Genomic DNA, 13,037 nt, shown 5'->3' with positions numbered 1-13,037 from the left:
CACCTCTCTCTATATCTCTGGAGTAAAAGCTACTCAAAAACAGTTTAACTTGACTTTGTGTATCTAGCAGGTGCCTCCCGGTAGGTGCTGAATATTTATTCACTGACTGAAGAAACGTTTCTTACCTTCTTTGGAAAACAGTGTAAGAGATGACATAGAGCTCAAAGATGCCCATTTAAGGGGTTAAGTGAATAGGTGACTGGTTTTGGAGCTGAGAATTAAAGCTACTTCCTCTGGCCCAAACCATGACCACCCCAGGGAGAAATGTAAGACCTCTGTTTGATGGCCGCGCACATCTTGGCATCTCCTGCCCTTTAGCTGGCCTCTAACTCCTGTCCAATTCTGCAATCCTCTGGTTAGGAGCTGGCCATCAGTTTGCACGGGCGAGGCAGTGTTCTGTGACAAGTGGCTGAGCTCCTGGGGTGACCTGGGTGCCACCACTGCACAGTGACACTTACCAAGGGCTCCAGCTCCTTGCGGTCTATGAGGTTCATCTCAGTGACGAAGTAATAGAAGTGTTTGTAGCAGGTGTTGACGTGGGCCTCCGCACCCATCACAATGACCCGGTCGAAGTGGTGGATGTAGACGTGTACGAAGACCCGGAAGAGGCGACACAGGATCTTCTTGCAGATCTGCAGGAAGTTCTTTGGGAAGGGAACACCTAGAGAAAGGGAAAAAGGGAACAAAACCATGATGGGGAAGCTCTGGCAGGCCCCGAGCACACGTGTGAGGCTGGAGAACAGTCCTGGACCCGGGCTTCTGGGCCAGCCTGCAAATGCCTGGCTCTGTGTGGGCAGCTGCATTGGACATTGTCTGAAAAAGTGGCTAAAATGGTGTTAAATTCAAACACCAACAACCACGAAAAGACCAAAAAAATGAACAAAGAGGGCCAGGTTTGTTTCTTTGGTTATATCTTTTTTGGTGCAGATAAACGCACAGAAATATTTATTTTTAGATAGAAAAAGACACTCTCCCCTCTTGCTTTTTTACTTTTCCCACTTTTTAGAGCCCAAGAAAGTTCCTTTTCCTCTTATTTCTAATGTAAGGAAACTGGTAGAAGGAGGGCGATGATCCAGGGAGACTGGCACTCCTTGACACAGAGTAATAGGGAGTGGTGAGGACTGCAGCAAATTAGAAAGCCGTTTCTCATCAAAGGAAGCAGCCGCTGCACAACTCAGTCAGTGGTGGCCAGATGGCGACAGAGGTCCGGGGCTGCGAGATCTGGTTTTGCAAGATGATGCAGAAATCTGGGGTTCTATATGAACTATCTGGAGTTTCATTTATTTTTTTTTTTTTGCGGTAGGCGGGCCTCTCACTGTTGTGGCCTCTCCCGTTGCGGAGCACAGGCTCCGGACGCACAGGCTCAGCGGCTATGGCTCACAGGCCCAGCCGCTCCGCGGCACGTGGGATCTACCTGGACCGGGGCACAAACCCGTGTCCCCTGCATCAGCAGGCGGACTCTCAATCACTGCGCCACCAGGGAAGCCCTGGAGTTCTATTTTTAAAATGATAGCAATTAACCTGACATTTAAAAAAGAAAAAATACAGCAGGTCAAAACAAAACATCTTCCTAGGATAACTCGGCCTGCAGACTACCAGTTTGCAAATTCGGATCCAAACGTTTTCTGAGATACACTGTTTCTGAGGTGGGCAAATGCAACAAAACTTCATGGAAACTTCGCATTATACTTATTGTCCCCTCATCTCCTTGAGGGAAGGTAAGAGTTGGAGGTTGTTTTTCATAACACAGACCGGGTGAGGGGGCAGAGGAATCACCCAGATTTCCTGTCTGATGACCACTACTCCCAGCTTGGTCAGAGCAACAAATAGGAGAATCCCAAGCCCACTTCCCTTCTGCCCCTCAGACACGGCTTAAACTCTTGGTCTTTACACTGTTCTTAAGTAGTGACGTCATGGATTCCAAAGTTAAATAGGCTTTGAATTCCTATTCCACTCCTTTTCCAGCCGTAGGACCACAGACAAGTTATTTACCCTCTCTGAGCTTCAGTTTCTCCATATGTAGGATGCAGGTAAAATTGCCAATTGTCCTGAGGATTAGAAGTGACACCCCTGTGACTTTTGTTTTTTTGTCAGTTAAGGAGGAGTCAAGGCCTTTTTTGCATGGCCAGGAGTGTCAGCATGACTAAAACCCTCCTACAGCGCCCAGGACAGAGTAAGCGCTTGCTAAAGGGAAGGACACCTCCCCGCCCCCGCTCTCTGCTTTGTAGATCTGGAACATCTAGCCGTTGTTATAAGGCAAGTAATTACCCTTATCAGGAAAAGGCAGACATGACCACCAGCCTCTTGGCAGAATTGCAGAGCTGCGCTCAGGGCATGTCCCTGGTCCCCAGCAAGCCTGGAGTTTTGCTGTCCGTGCCTCCACAGGGTCCCAGTGGCAGCTGTCTGGTGAGAGACACTCTGTAACGGGATCACCTGGGACACCGAGGACAGGATGAGCGACGGAACACAGCTGGCAGCTGGCAGAGGCAGGAATCTGCCTCCCCAGGGTCCGGCACTGATATTGGCTTTTCTTCCAAAACAAAGTGGCAACGTATCAAATGAACCCAGGGAGAGACTTGGGCACAGCTTGGCAGCTGGCTGTCTGGGCAACAGATGCTGGGGGTTGGGGGTGGGGTGATGTAAAGCTGGCCAAAGGTGGAGGGCAGCTCCCCCCAGAGCGGATAGGTGTTTTCTCTGCTGAAGGAGGGGCCAGTGAAAACCACTGCTGCCAGCCTGGGAGACCGTCTAGAGGCTTCAAAGAAGCCTGAGATCCAGAGGTGATGGAATCCCCCATTATCCATATTTAAGTGTTGATTATGTTCCCATCAGAAGGGGAGTCCTGGAACCACACGGACACAACAGCAGAGGTTGACGTGTTACTTTCGCAACCTGTCTGTGATGTAGTTATTTACTAGTCCTGTATCACAGATGAATTAACACCAAGCACAGATTAACTCGCTCCAGGCCACTTAGGTAAACAGTGGCAGGGCTGGGATTTGGACCAAGTCAGCCTGATTCTAAAATCTAACAGATCTGGTTATGTTTGGAGTGTGACTCTCTCTGCCAAGGATAAAAGCACAGCTTAATTGCTAAATGCAACAAGGCATCTAAAGATTACTCTTTGGTGGCACAGAAATATAATTTTAAAAAAGGAAAGGGGTGAGGAGAGAAGGGTGAGAAAAGTCCAAACCCTTGGGAGCCACAGATCTGAGGTACTAAGCGGTCAGCTAATACTCTGAGGCCCCCAAGGAGAGATGTGTTTTCTCTGCTGGTGCCTTAGACCATGGACCTGGGACTGAGAGTAAAAGCCAACATTTACTGAGCACGTAACAAGTCTAGGTACTATTATTGTTTCCATCTCATAAATGAGGAAACAGACTCAGAAAATTAAGTAGCTTACCCGGGTCACGCAGCTGGCAAATGGTGGAGGGGTTTGGACCCAGGATTGTCTAACTCCAAAGCCCATGAGTACCGGCTACTCTGAAATCTGGAGATGTTGCTCTGGGACTCTGCACACACTTCCAGCTCCCAAGCCCTTCCTTCCTGGGTGGCCTGAATCCCCCCAGGGGCGTTCACCTTTCACGTGACCAGCTGCTAGGGGACACCGGGGTGGGGGGTTTCAGCTGTGCCATTTCGTCTGCTTGACCTTTAAAGCCGGTGTCCACACCCCACACACGCTGACTGAAGGTAAGGCAAGATCTTGGACACACCGAGGATGTTCATGGCACTTGTTGGGTCCCTCTAGAGTGTCCCCAGTCTGCATCCCCCCACACCCCTCAAGTCCCTACGTCTGATCAGCTTTGAGCTCTTGGCTCTGCCCTCCATTCCACACCTGGTCTCTGGCCTTGCCTTTGACCTTGAACTTGGTTTGCTCTTGCCCCTCGCATTTGGGCTCTGGCTGGGAATGATCTTCACGGTATAGAGAAGAGCTGGTTTTAGCGTCTGGAAGACCTAGATTAAAATCCTAGCCCTGTAACTTACTAGCTGTGTAGGCAAGTGACTTGATCACTCTATTTCATTACAAAATGGAGAAAAACATTTACTCTGTAGGGTTCTTATAATAGCATCTGTAATGTGTCTGGCACGTGGGGGGAACTTTGAGATGAAGTCCTACTTTTGTTATTTCCCACTTGAACTCCTTGGGTAGGTAGGACCCCAGCCTCAGATCTCTTGTCTCTGGCTGCTAAGTTGGCCCTGACTCTTCCACCATCCCCTTCCTTACATGTAATTCATTCTTCAAAAGTGAACATTGCAGGGCTTCCCTGGTGGCGCAGTGGTTGGGAGTCCGCCTGCCGATGCAGGGGACACGGGTTCATGCCCCGGTCCGGGAAGATCCCACATGCCGCGGAGCGGCTGGGCCCGTGAGCCATGGCTGCTGAGCCTGCGTGTCCAGAGCCTGTGCTCCGCAACGGGAGAGGCCACAACCGTGAGAGGCCCGTGTACCGCAAAAAAAAAAAAAAGTGAACATTGCAAATGGTTCAAGTAAGGACATGCTCAGCATGCACCACAGTCACCCCCAGGCCAACTTGGGAAGCTGAGAGGTCCTAGGCTGGATTTGTAGGGAGCCTGAGAACCCTGGTGGGTTCTCTGCTAAGCCAGAGATAAAATCGCAGCTCACAGAGTGTGGGGTTAAGAATAAGACAGCTATGTGGCATTTGGGAAATTCATTCAATATTATTGATGGTTCAGGGTCCAATTCTACAGTTTGTATACTATCTTAGCCCTTTTCTCCCTTTCTCTCCTGCCTTCCAAGTGTTCAGATTTGTGAGTGTGTGTGAAAACTTTAAATAAACCATCAGAAGATGGGAAGTGGAAGAGATCACCCCTCTGGATGTCCACCACTTTGGTGGACCCTGGAACTCTCATCCTGTGTAACTGGCCTCAGGGAAGCAAGACAGGGTAAGACTCAGTGCTGATCTACTCCTTTCCCTGACAGGCTCCAGAGGGACCAGTTCATGAAAATTAATTTATCTGAGGGTTTCTTGTCTTCATGGTGCCGGTAAGAAGTGTCTAATCTCCATTAAATAGCCACAGAAAAATGAACCCTGAGAGAGGCCAGATATGTGTATGTGTGATGTCATTTATTCCCGGTGAAATCCTGAGCAGTGATATTATTATTTTATTTATTTATTTTTTAATGTAACTGTGGCTTAGTTCAGCTAAAGTGTTTGCCCGTCCCCACAGATAAAAGGACGTAGAGTAGAGGTTTGGCTCCGACAACTCAGGCCCTTTCTTTGGCGTCCTGCAGTTACAGCTCCATGGCACAGCAAACCTCACTGTTAAGATGACCATTTTTTGACCTCCACTGAGCTCAGTACCTGGCTTGCAGAAGAAGCTCAAAAAAATGTTTGCTTGTTTTTGATAAATCCAGGCTAACAGTAGGAAGAACAATAGGCTAATGAACCATCTCAAACGGACACTGGACTTGTTATCATGGCAGCCTGAACCTGAGGAGAATATGCAAGGCTCTGGGCAGAGGGCAGCCTATGTGTTCCAAGGGGCACCAATGACCCAGCTCAGGACTGCATCCAACCCCGTCCTTTTGTCCCTTCTGTTTCTTAGAATACATAAGACACTGGGGACCCTCCACTTTTGTACTTCCCAAGGTCTGTGTTAAAAGTGACTAATTCTGGGAGGTCCTTAGCTAAGAAAAAGAGGATCGTGAGGTCAGGTATACTTGTCAAAATGCTGCTTTTATAAATGTTTGCAATATACCTAAGCATAGTAAAGGATCTGAGAATTCCTGTAGCCGAAAGTCCTATTTAACTCTGGAAGCTCCTTTTTCCTGTAATAGCTATTGGTTTAAAAGAGTCTGTAATCAGACTTCCCAGGTTTCATTTCTGGCTCTACTACCTATTAACAAGGTAACCATATGCAAACGGCTTAGTATCTCTAAGCTGCAGTTTCCGCAACCGGAAAGAAACAGGGATATTTATGTTATCTGTAGCTCAGGGGGTTGTTAGGATTAACTACACACACGTAAAAGGCTTTGCTAATACTTTGCAGATAGGAAGCACTCCGGCGCACTGTTAGTTTTAGTATCTCATTGACCAAATGTTCTTTGTAACATACTTTGGGATTAAATTCCTCCTGCATATTTATTTTCAGGAGGGCAGTCTTGGTATTAATCCATCAGTCCTGAACGTGCAATGAATTTAGAGTGGTAGGTACTCAATTAAGCCCTGGATGATATTTGGCTTTGCATTATTTTCTACAAATTTCTCATATTTATGTCTTGTATTACTGTAAGTTCCCTGAACAAAGGGACTGTTTTATACTTTGATTCTATCTTTAAAAGCACCTGGCACAGGGCTAGGTAGGGAACACTCATCATTCAAAGTTGAATCATAAGAGAGCAGTGATCTTATTTAGTCAAGATGTGAATCCATCATCGCCTATTTGGGGGAGGAAAAAAGCCTACAGCAGAAATGATAGCTTTTGCCAGAGTCTTGATATGGTCCTGGCTTGCAAGGCTACACAATGCTCTTCTATGGAGGAGAGCTCTGGGATGAAGAACATTTCCATCTAGCCTAGGGGGTGGGAAGAAAGAATCTGAAACTCCTTTTTTTTATCATTGAAACCTCCCTTTTTTACCTTTCAATATAGTTTTTCGGGGGGGGCGTTGAGAGTTAATTTTCAGTCACTGTACTCAATTGGAAAGTTAATGCCAGACAATATTAACCAGAGTCATAACTGAAATAGATGGCATATCTGAAGGGTTTGGAGTTAAACTTTGACTAGTCTTATAATAACCCAGACAAACCTTCCGACAATAATCTCAGACAGATATGTATTGATCATATAGAAAACAACCTTTAGAATAGGTTAGAGGCTTTTTTTTTTTTTTTTTGGCCATGCCATGCAGCATACGGAACTTGCCAGACTAGGGATCGAACCCGTGCCCCCTCCATGGAAGCGTGGAGTCTTAACCACTGGACCGCCAGGGAAATCCCTATAGAAAACAACCTTTGAACAGAAGGTCTCGACATGATTTGCAAGCACGATTGATCTCAGAGCCTCCCCTTCCTCTACCCTACCCTGAGCCACAGCCCCTGACTCTCAGATTCAAGCTGGGAAATTTCAGACTCCAACAAGCTGGCTCGAGATGAGAAGACGTGTTCAGATGAGCTTCACAAAGAGGTGATAGACATCTGGGTGCTCAAGGATAGATCTGGATGGTTCGGGGCAGGCTGTGTGGCTTGGTCTCTGCAAATGGGATCAGTGAGCTGAAAACGGGACCAGGCTGAACTCAGATTCCAGAATGAGCCCAGGCAAGGTGCCTGGGCAGAGGTCAGAATCCCAAACCAATCACTCACATGTTCCAGCAGGAATTTGCTCAACAATTAGACTCAAAGCAAGACTAGAGTTTGCTAAGTTATCGGGCCAAGGAGGAGGCCAGCCAGAGAGTTGGGGTGAAGGCGGAGGGTGCAGTGAGCCTGTGGGGCTTGGAGCCCCTCTTGAAGGCCCGACCAGGCAGCTTCACGGCTCCGTTTCTGCTGCTGGGGAGGACCTGGTACTCAGCCGGGAACCAGCATCTGACAGAGCCCTGCTGAGTTTATGAATGTGTCTAACCACAAACTTTCTCATCTCCAAGCCACATTGAGTGCGAGAGCTAAATTGAGCATGGAATATAATCATTTCTCTGGGGCCCCATGCGGATTTGCCTTTCATCTCTGACTCGGTAACTATCCTTTCTCCCAAACAGAACTGAATAAAAATTCCAGTAATTTCTGAGCTTCAATCTATTTTCTTTCTTCCTCATCCCCTCCCCTCCCCTCCCTTTCACTTAGCCCCCAAATGCCCCATTCAATCCTTCCTTTTCAGGCACCTCTGGAAAAAAAAACAAAACAAGAAGTTGTCTAAATGGCTTGTGTTTTTTTCTTTTATCCTGTTATGGAAGCTGCAAAAGGAGAGAGTCCCTCAGAGAATGCAGAGATGCTATGACAGGGCCACAGTTGGGAGATGGAGGTCCCAAAGTCAAACAAGACCCAGGCGGCAGTTTCCAAGCTAGCTGCTGCCCATTCTTGTTTTCATGGTTTTTCTCCGTTTTCTTCTGGAGAGAAAGCCAGATGCTTAGGGCTGAGCACCTGGTCTCTGACGACACCGGGTTGAACCTGGGCTGTGGAGCTATGGAGAGCACGGCCTCAAAGCCTGTCTACAGGGACACCAGAGGACCGGCCCCAGAACATCCCAGGTTCCAGCTGGCAGACATTCCCGCCTGTCGTTCACCTAGCTAACGCCTCTTCCTTCTGTACAGCTCAGCTGAAAGCCTCCCATCGTCCCCAGACTCAGGTTGCCTGGCATGTACCATCTGCTCCTGTAACTCTCCTGACGGCAACTGCACACTGATGTGTGTGGGTACCGGCTCAGGTCTGCCACCCCCTCCAGACTGTATGCTCCCTGAGGGCAGGGAGTGCATCCACGCTCCTCCCAGAAGGAGGCTTAGTGCCCAGAGCGGAGGTACACCAAAATCAAAGCTCAGAAAGGTGCGGGGACTGACTGGCCCGGGGTTTAGAGCTAGTCTGTGGTGAAAAGGGGTCTGAATTCAAGTCTGTCTGATTCTAGAGCCTATGCTCTTTCCACTCTGCCAGGAAACTGGATGGGATTCTTACGCCTCGTTTCATCTCTTGCCAATCCAATCGGCAGAACTGGAGAAGACAAATCTGTTAAAAGACGAAGGTGGAAAAGGGCATATTGGCTCTTACTTCCCCAAAGGCATGTGTCATTCGTGGACACTGGTTAAGCGTCTGGCTCTGGTGTCAATCACTGGTTTCAGATTCCAGCTGTGGAACTCCCCTGATACTTGCCCGGGAGTGAGTTTGCTAACTTCTAAAAGGCTCGGTTTCCTTATCTGAGGAATGAGGATAATTATACCTGGTATTTGGTGAGACTGGGAGGATTAAACACGGAGCCCAGGGCCAGCAGGCTTTCAGAGGCATTCGGCAAAAGGCCGCTGATGTTATTACTGCTTTAAAAGGTGAGACTCTTCCTCATTAGAGTCCAGGGTGGGGGAGGGCTAATGAAACGGCACAGATGGAGCTGCCTTTTCTCTAAAGGACAAACTCTTCCTGGAAAGCAGATTTGGACCCAAGGTGATATATGGAAACAACGTGTGAACTGTCCGAGGAGCTTCCACGTGACACGGGATGAAGCCTAATGCCTTGGCTAATCTAATCCCTTGGGGACCTCAATGGCATGTCAGTAACAACAACCAGAAGTGCCTATCTTGAGCTCCTTCACACTGTCACTCCTGTCTGAGAGCATGTGTGCTGTCCTTTTGGTCTTTGGACGCCAGTACCAGGAGTGTGCATGTGAAAACCCCTCTACAAGTCATAAAAACCACTCATTCTCAATAGCTCATGGATAAAAACAACATCCCACACACGTGGGAAAAGAAAACAGGCCTCCTCCGGCAGCGTGGCTGAGAACATACCATTTCCAAAATACTTGCAAAACAAAACACAATTGGATCACAATGAAGAAAGAAAAAGAAAGAAAGAAAAGAAACCTTAACAACATAGACCTATTTCTTTAAAATCCTCTGCTAATAGTTTATTCTCTTGACCATTCCATCCACAGTCTCCTGCCTCCTGCAAAACGTATATATATATATTTATCTAAAGAAGCCTCGTACTCTTGCTGATGAAAATTCAGCTTTGGAGGACCGATCCTTCTAAGCAGATGTTTTGTGTTATCTCAGTGCATTCCTCAAGAAAGTGTCTGTACACCATGCCAAGGAAAACAATCCTGTGTAGCAAGACTTTGTTCCTCTGCCTGAAAAAAAAAAAAAAAAAGTCCCCAAACAAGCTGACAGCTGCAAATGGTTAGAAATAAACTGGCTACTACTCTCTTCCCCAGCTCCGTCTGCCCAGTCCCAGCTGCCCCTCGCCCCAACCCCGAGTTACCCTCGGACCCATTATCACACTGGCTGGACCAAAAGGAGGGAAAACAGAAGAGCAAGTGATGATACGTTCTAAACAGACTGTTAATTCTCTCAGACGTGCCATTTGCGAGGCGGAGGAAGTGCTGTTTCAGCCAGCCAAAGGAGCCTGCCTGTCACCTGCCCCTTCTTGTCCCCAGTGCCACTTCTCTGCTGCTGGAAGCTCCTTCATTTTTTTTTTTTGCGGTACGCGGGCCTCTCACTGTTGTGGCCTCTCCCGTTGCGGAGCACAGGCTCCGGACGCGCAGGCTCAGCGGCCATGGCTCACGGGCCCAGCCGCTCCGCGGCATGTGGGATCCTCCCGGACCGGGGCACGAACCCGTGTCCCCTGCATCGGCAGGCGAACTGCAACCACTGCGCCACCAGGGAAGCCCTGGAAGCTCCTTCTTATTCGCATCCCCATCTCCAGGTTGGCTGGCTGCCTCCCCTCGCTCTGTCCTGGCGTGGAGGTGGAAGTACATCAAGAGAGACCCAAGAAGACCTGAGAAAGGCATTCATTCACTATGGATTGGCAATAAAAGCCATTAAAGATGAACTCTAGCTAGTTCAGACCTGCCGCGTTTGCTGAAAATCAAATGGCCCAAATGAGATAGAGTGAGCTGAGAACATGGTGTTAACGAACCTCATTAGAACTGGAAAGTCAGACAGAAGCACCAGCACTTTGATCATGAGCCCCAGTCAGAGCTTGCAAATGACTCAGCCTCCTGGTCGTGGATGATCTGTTGTGAGTATTTTCACAAATAAAACTTTTCTTTATTCACCAGCAGAATCTTTCTTCCATTATGTGCAGGGCAATGAAAACCCAGTCTTGTCTGAGATGTGGTGTATATGTATATATGTACGTGTATATACACATACGTATACACAATGGAATATTACTCAGCCATAAAAAAGAATGAAATAATGCCATTTGCAGCAACATGGATGGACCTAGAGATTATCATCCTAAGTAAGTCAGACAAAGACAAATATCATATGACATCACTTATATGTGGAATCTAAAAAATAATACAAATCAACTTACTTACAAAACAGAAATAGACTCAGACATAGGAAATAAACTTATGGTTACTAAAGGGGAAAGCAGGGGAGGGATAAATTAGGAGTATGGGATTAACAGATACACACCACTATATGTATAATAGACAACAAGGATTTACAACAAGGATTTATTTATTTATATTGAATATAGCACAGGGAACTATATTCAGTATCTTCTAATAACCTATAATGGAAAAGAATCTGAAGCTGTACACCTGAAACTAACACAATATTGTAAATCAACTCTAGTTAATTTTTTTTAAATACAGAAAAATACACACAAAAAATACACACACACACACATACACAGAATACCAAGTCTTGTCCAAATAGTTTCTAATCTATAAACTTCTCTCCAGCCCCACTGCCGCTTCCCTAGCTCAAGCCACCATCACCTCCTGCCTGGTTGGCTGTGGCTCCCCCTTAGTGGAGCTTCCTTTCTTTACTCTTGGATTTCTTCTCCTGTCCCCAGGCAGTGGCCTTTGAGTCACAGTCTGAAAACCACTGTGCTATGGAAAGATCCCCCAGGAAACTGCTATTGGCCCACGTTTAACCTTGTCAAGTCCAAGGCCATAAGGCTGCAGTGAAAATTAATACCCATTTAACTCTTCACACCTAGCAGATCTCAGATGCATCTTTCTATTAACTTTTCACCCATACTGGGAAAGAACACCTCCTCAACTTGTATTTTATGTTTATATTGAAGCACCTATTTTCATATAAATAGAAAACTATCAGGTAGGTCATTTTCCAGAGTTATTAAAGTTTGAAATAAGCCAGGATTGACTGAGAAACAAACAATCCTGGGATACATGATTGGGGAAGGCAGGGGAGAGGAAAAAGATAGCAAAAGTAATCCATCCTTTTGAGAAACGCCGGATCCAGAAAGAACAATGATTGGATCCCAACTTGAGGGGTGCTTTGCAGAGCCAAAAGGGAACAGGAAGAAATTGATCTGAGGCAGGGATGTAATTGTTGGGGGATCTTCTCCAGACAGAAAAGGTGTAAGAAAGGAAAACTTGCCAAAGAAGTTCAGAGCAGACTCTGAATGCAAAGACCCGCCCTGCATGAGGCTGAAGGGGATGAAAGTGGATGCAGATGACTCTTTGCATCTGAGCTGGAAGGGTTCTGGCAGGGACTGAGAAAAATTGGTGAGTCTTCGCATTTGCATGTAAGACCCAATGAAGGTACGTTAGTGGGTTAGGGATGAAACCAGAAACGTAGCTTTTAAATCTGATCACTGGGTCAAAGTAGAGCTAAGTTCATGGTCTGAACTGTATATCTGTAAAGTACTTACTTGAATATGGTCTTAACCAGAAATCACTTATTCAAATGCCTTCAAGGGTCAGAAAGGGACATAAAAGCGTCAAGTAGGCTGGCTGTAATACAATAGGGAATGGCACAGACTGTGACAACCTGGACAGTGCTTTATGCAGGAAAGAAAAAGTGTCTCAGCCTCAGCTAACCGTGTTGAGCAGGAATATGGGTCCAGGGTTGCCAGAACTTCTGGTCTTTCAAGAGAATCGGAAGTCTAGATTCTAATGTGAAATCTCTTCATAGTTAAATGTTGGTAGTTTAAAAACATGAAAAATTTTTAAAAAACATTTTATTTTTAGTGTAATTTATTTTTACATAGTTAACTCAGCCTGGAAAAGTTGACTTTCTATGACAGCTTAATTTTTAAATTTTACGTTTAAAAATTTTTTAATTTTACATTACATTTTTAATTTACATTAAATTTTTTTTAATTTTTAAAATTAAAAAATGTCTTGGTAGGAATGTGCACCTGCAACCTCCAGATCTTAGTGTCTAATACCATTCTTCAAAAAGGGGAATCAGGGCCCCTTGGAGAAACAGCTGATTCTAGGGCTGGGGCAGGAAATGTAACAGAACACTTTGTAGCGCCAGAAAGAAAGGGAGTCCTCGATAAAAACACAACAATGGAGGTGTGTCCAAGGGACCCTGGAGGCAACCTGAAAGAGCTCCTGCAAGGCCGAAGCTGGAATTTGAGCAAGAAAATAAATGGAGTAGTATTAGATTATAACCGAAAGTATAA

General features: G+C 46.4%; 1 protein-coding gene across 4 annotated transcripts in view; it reads right to left on the bottom strand.

Annotated features, from left to right (window-relative positions):
* MOB3B (MOB kinase activator 3B) overlaps positions 1-13,037 on the bottom strand; it is a 232,637-nt gene that overhangs the window by 60,815 nt on the left and 158,785 nt on the right. For all 4 annotated transcript variants that reach the window (XM_033437752.2, XM_004275062.3, XM_049711033.1 and 1 more), the window contains exon 3: positions 459-661. In XM_033437752.2, the coding sequence (XP_033293643.1) occupies positions 459-661 (203 nt within the window). The remainder of the gene's footprint in view (positions 1-458; positions 662-13,037) is intronic.

This window comes from Orcinus orca, chromosome 6 (assembly GCF_937001465.1).
Source record: "Orcinus orca chromosome 6, mOrcOrc1.1, whole genome shotgun sequence".
NCBI classification, from domain to species: Eukaryota; Metazoa; Chordata; class Mammalia; order Artiodactyla; family Delphinidae; genus Orcinus; species Orcinus orca.
Note: the sequence above shows the minus strand (reverse complement) of the source record. Positions and strands in the feature narration are given on the sequence as shown.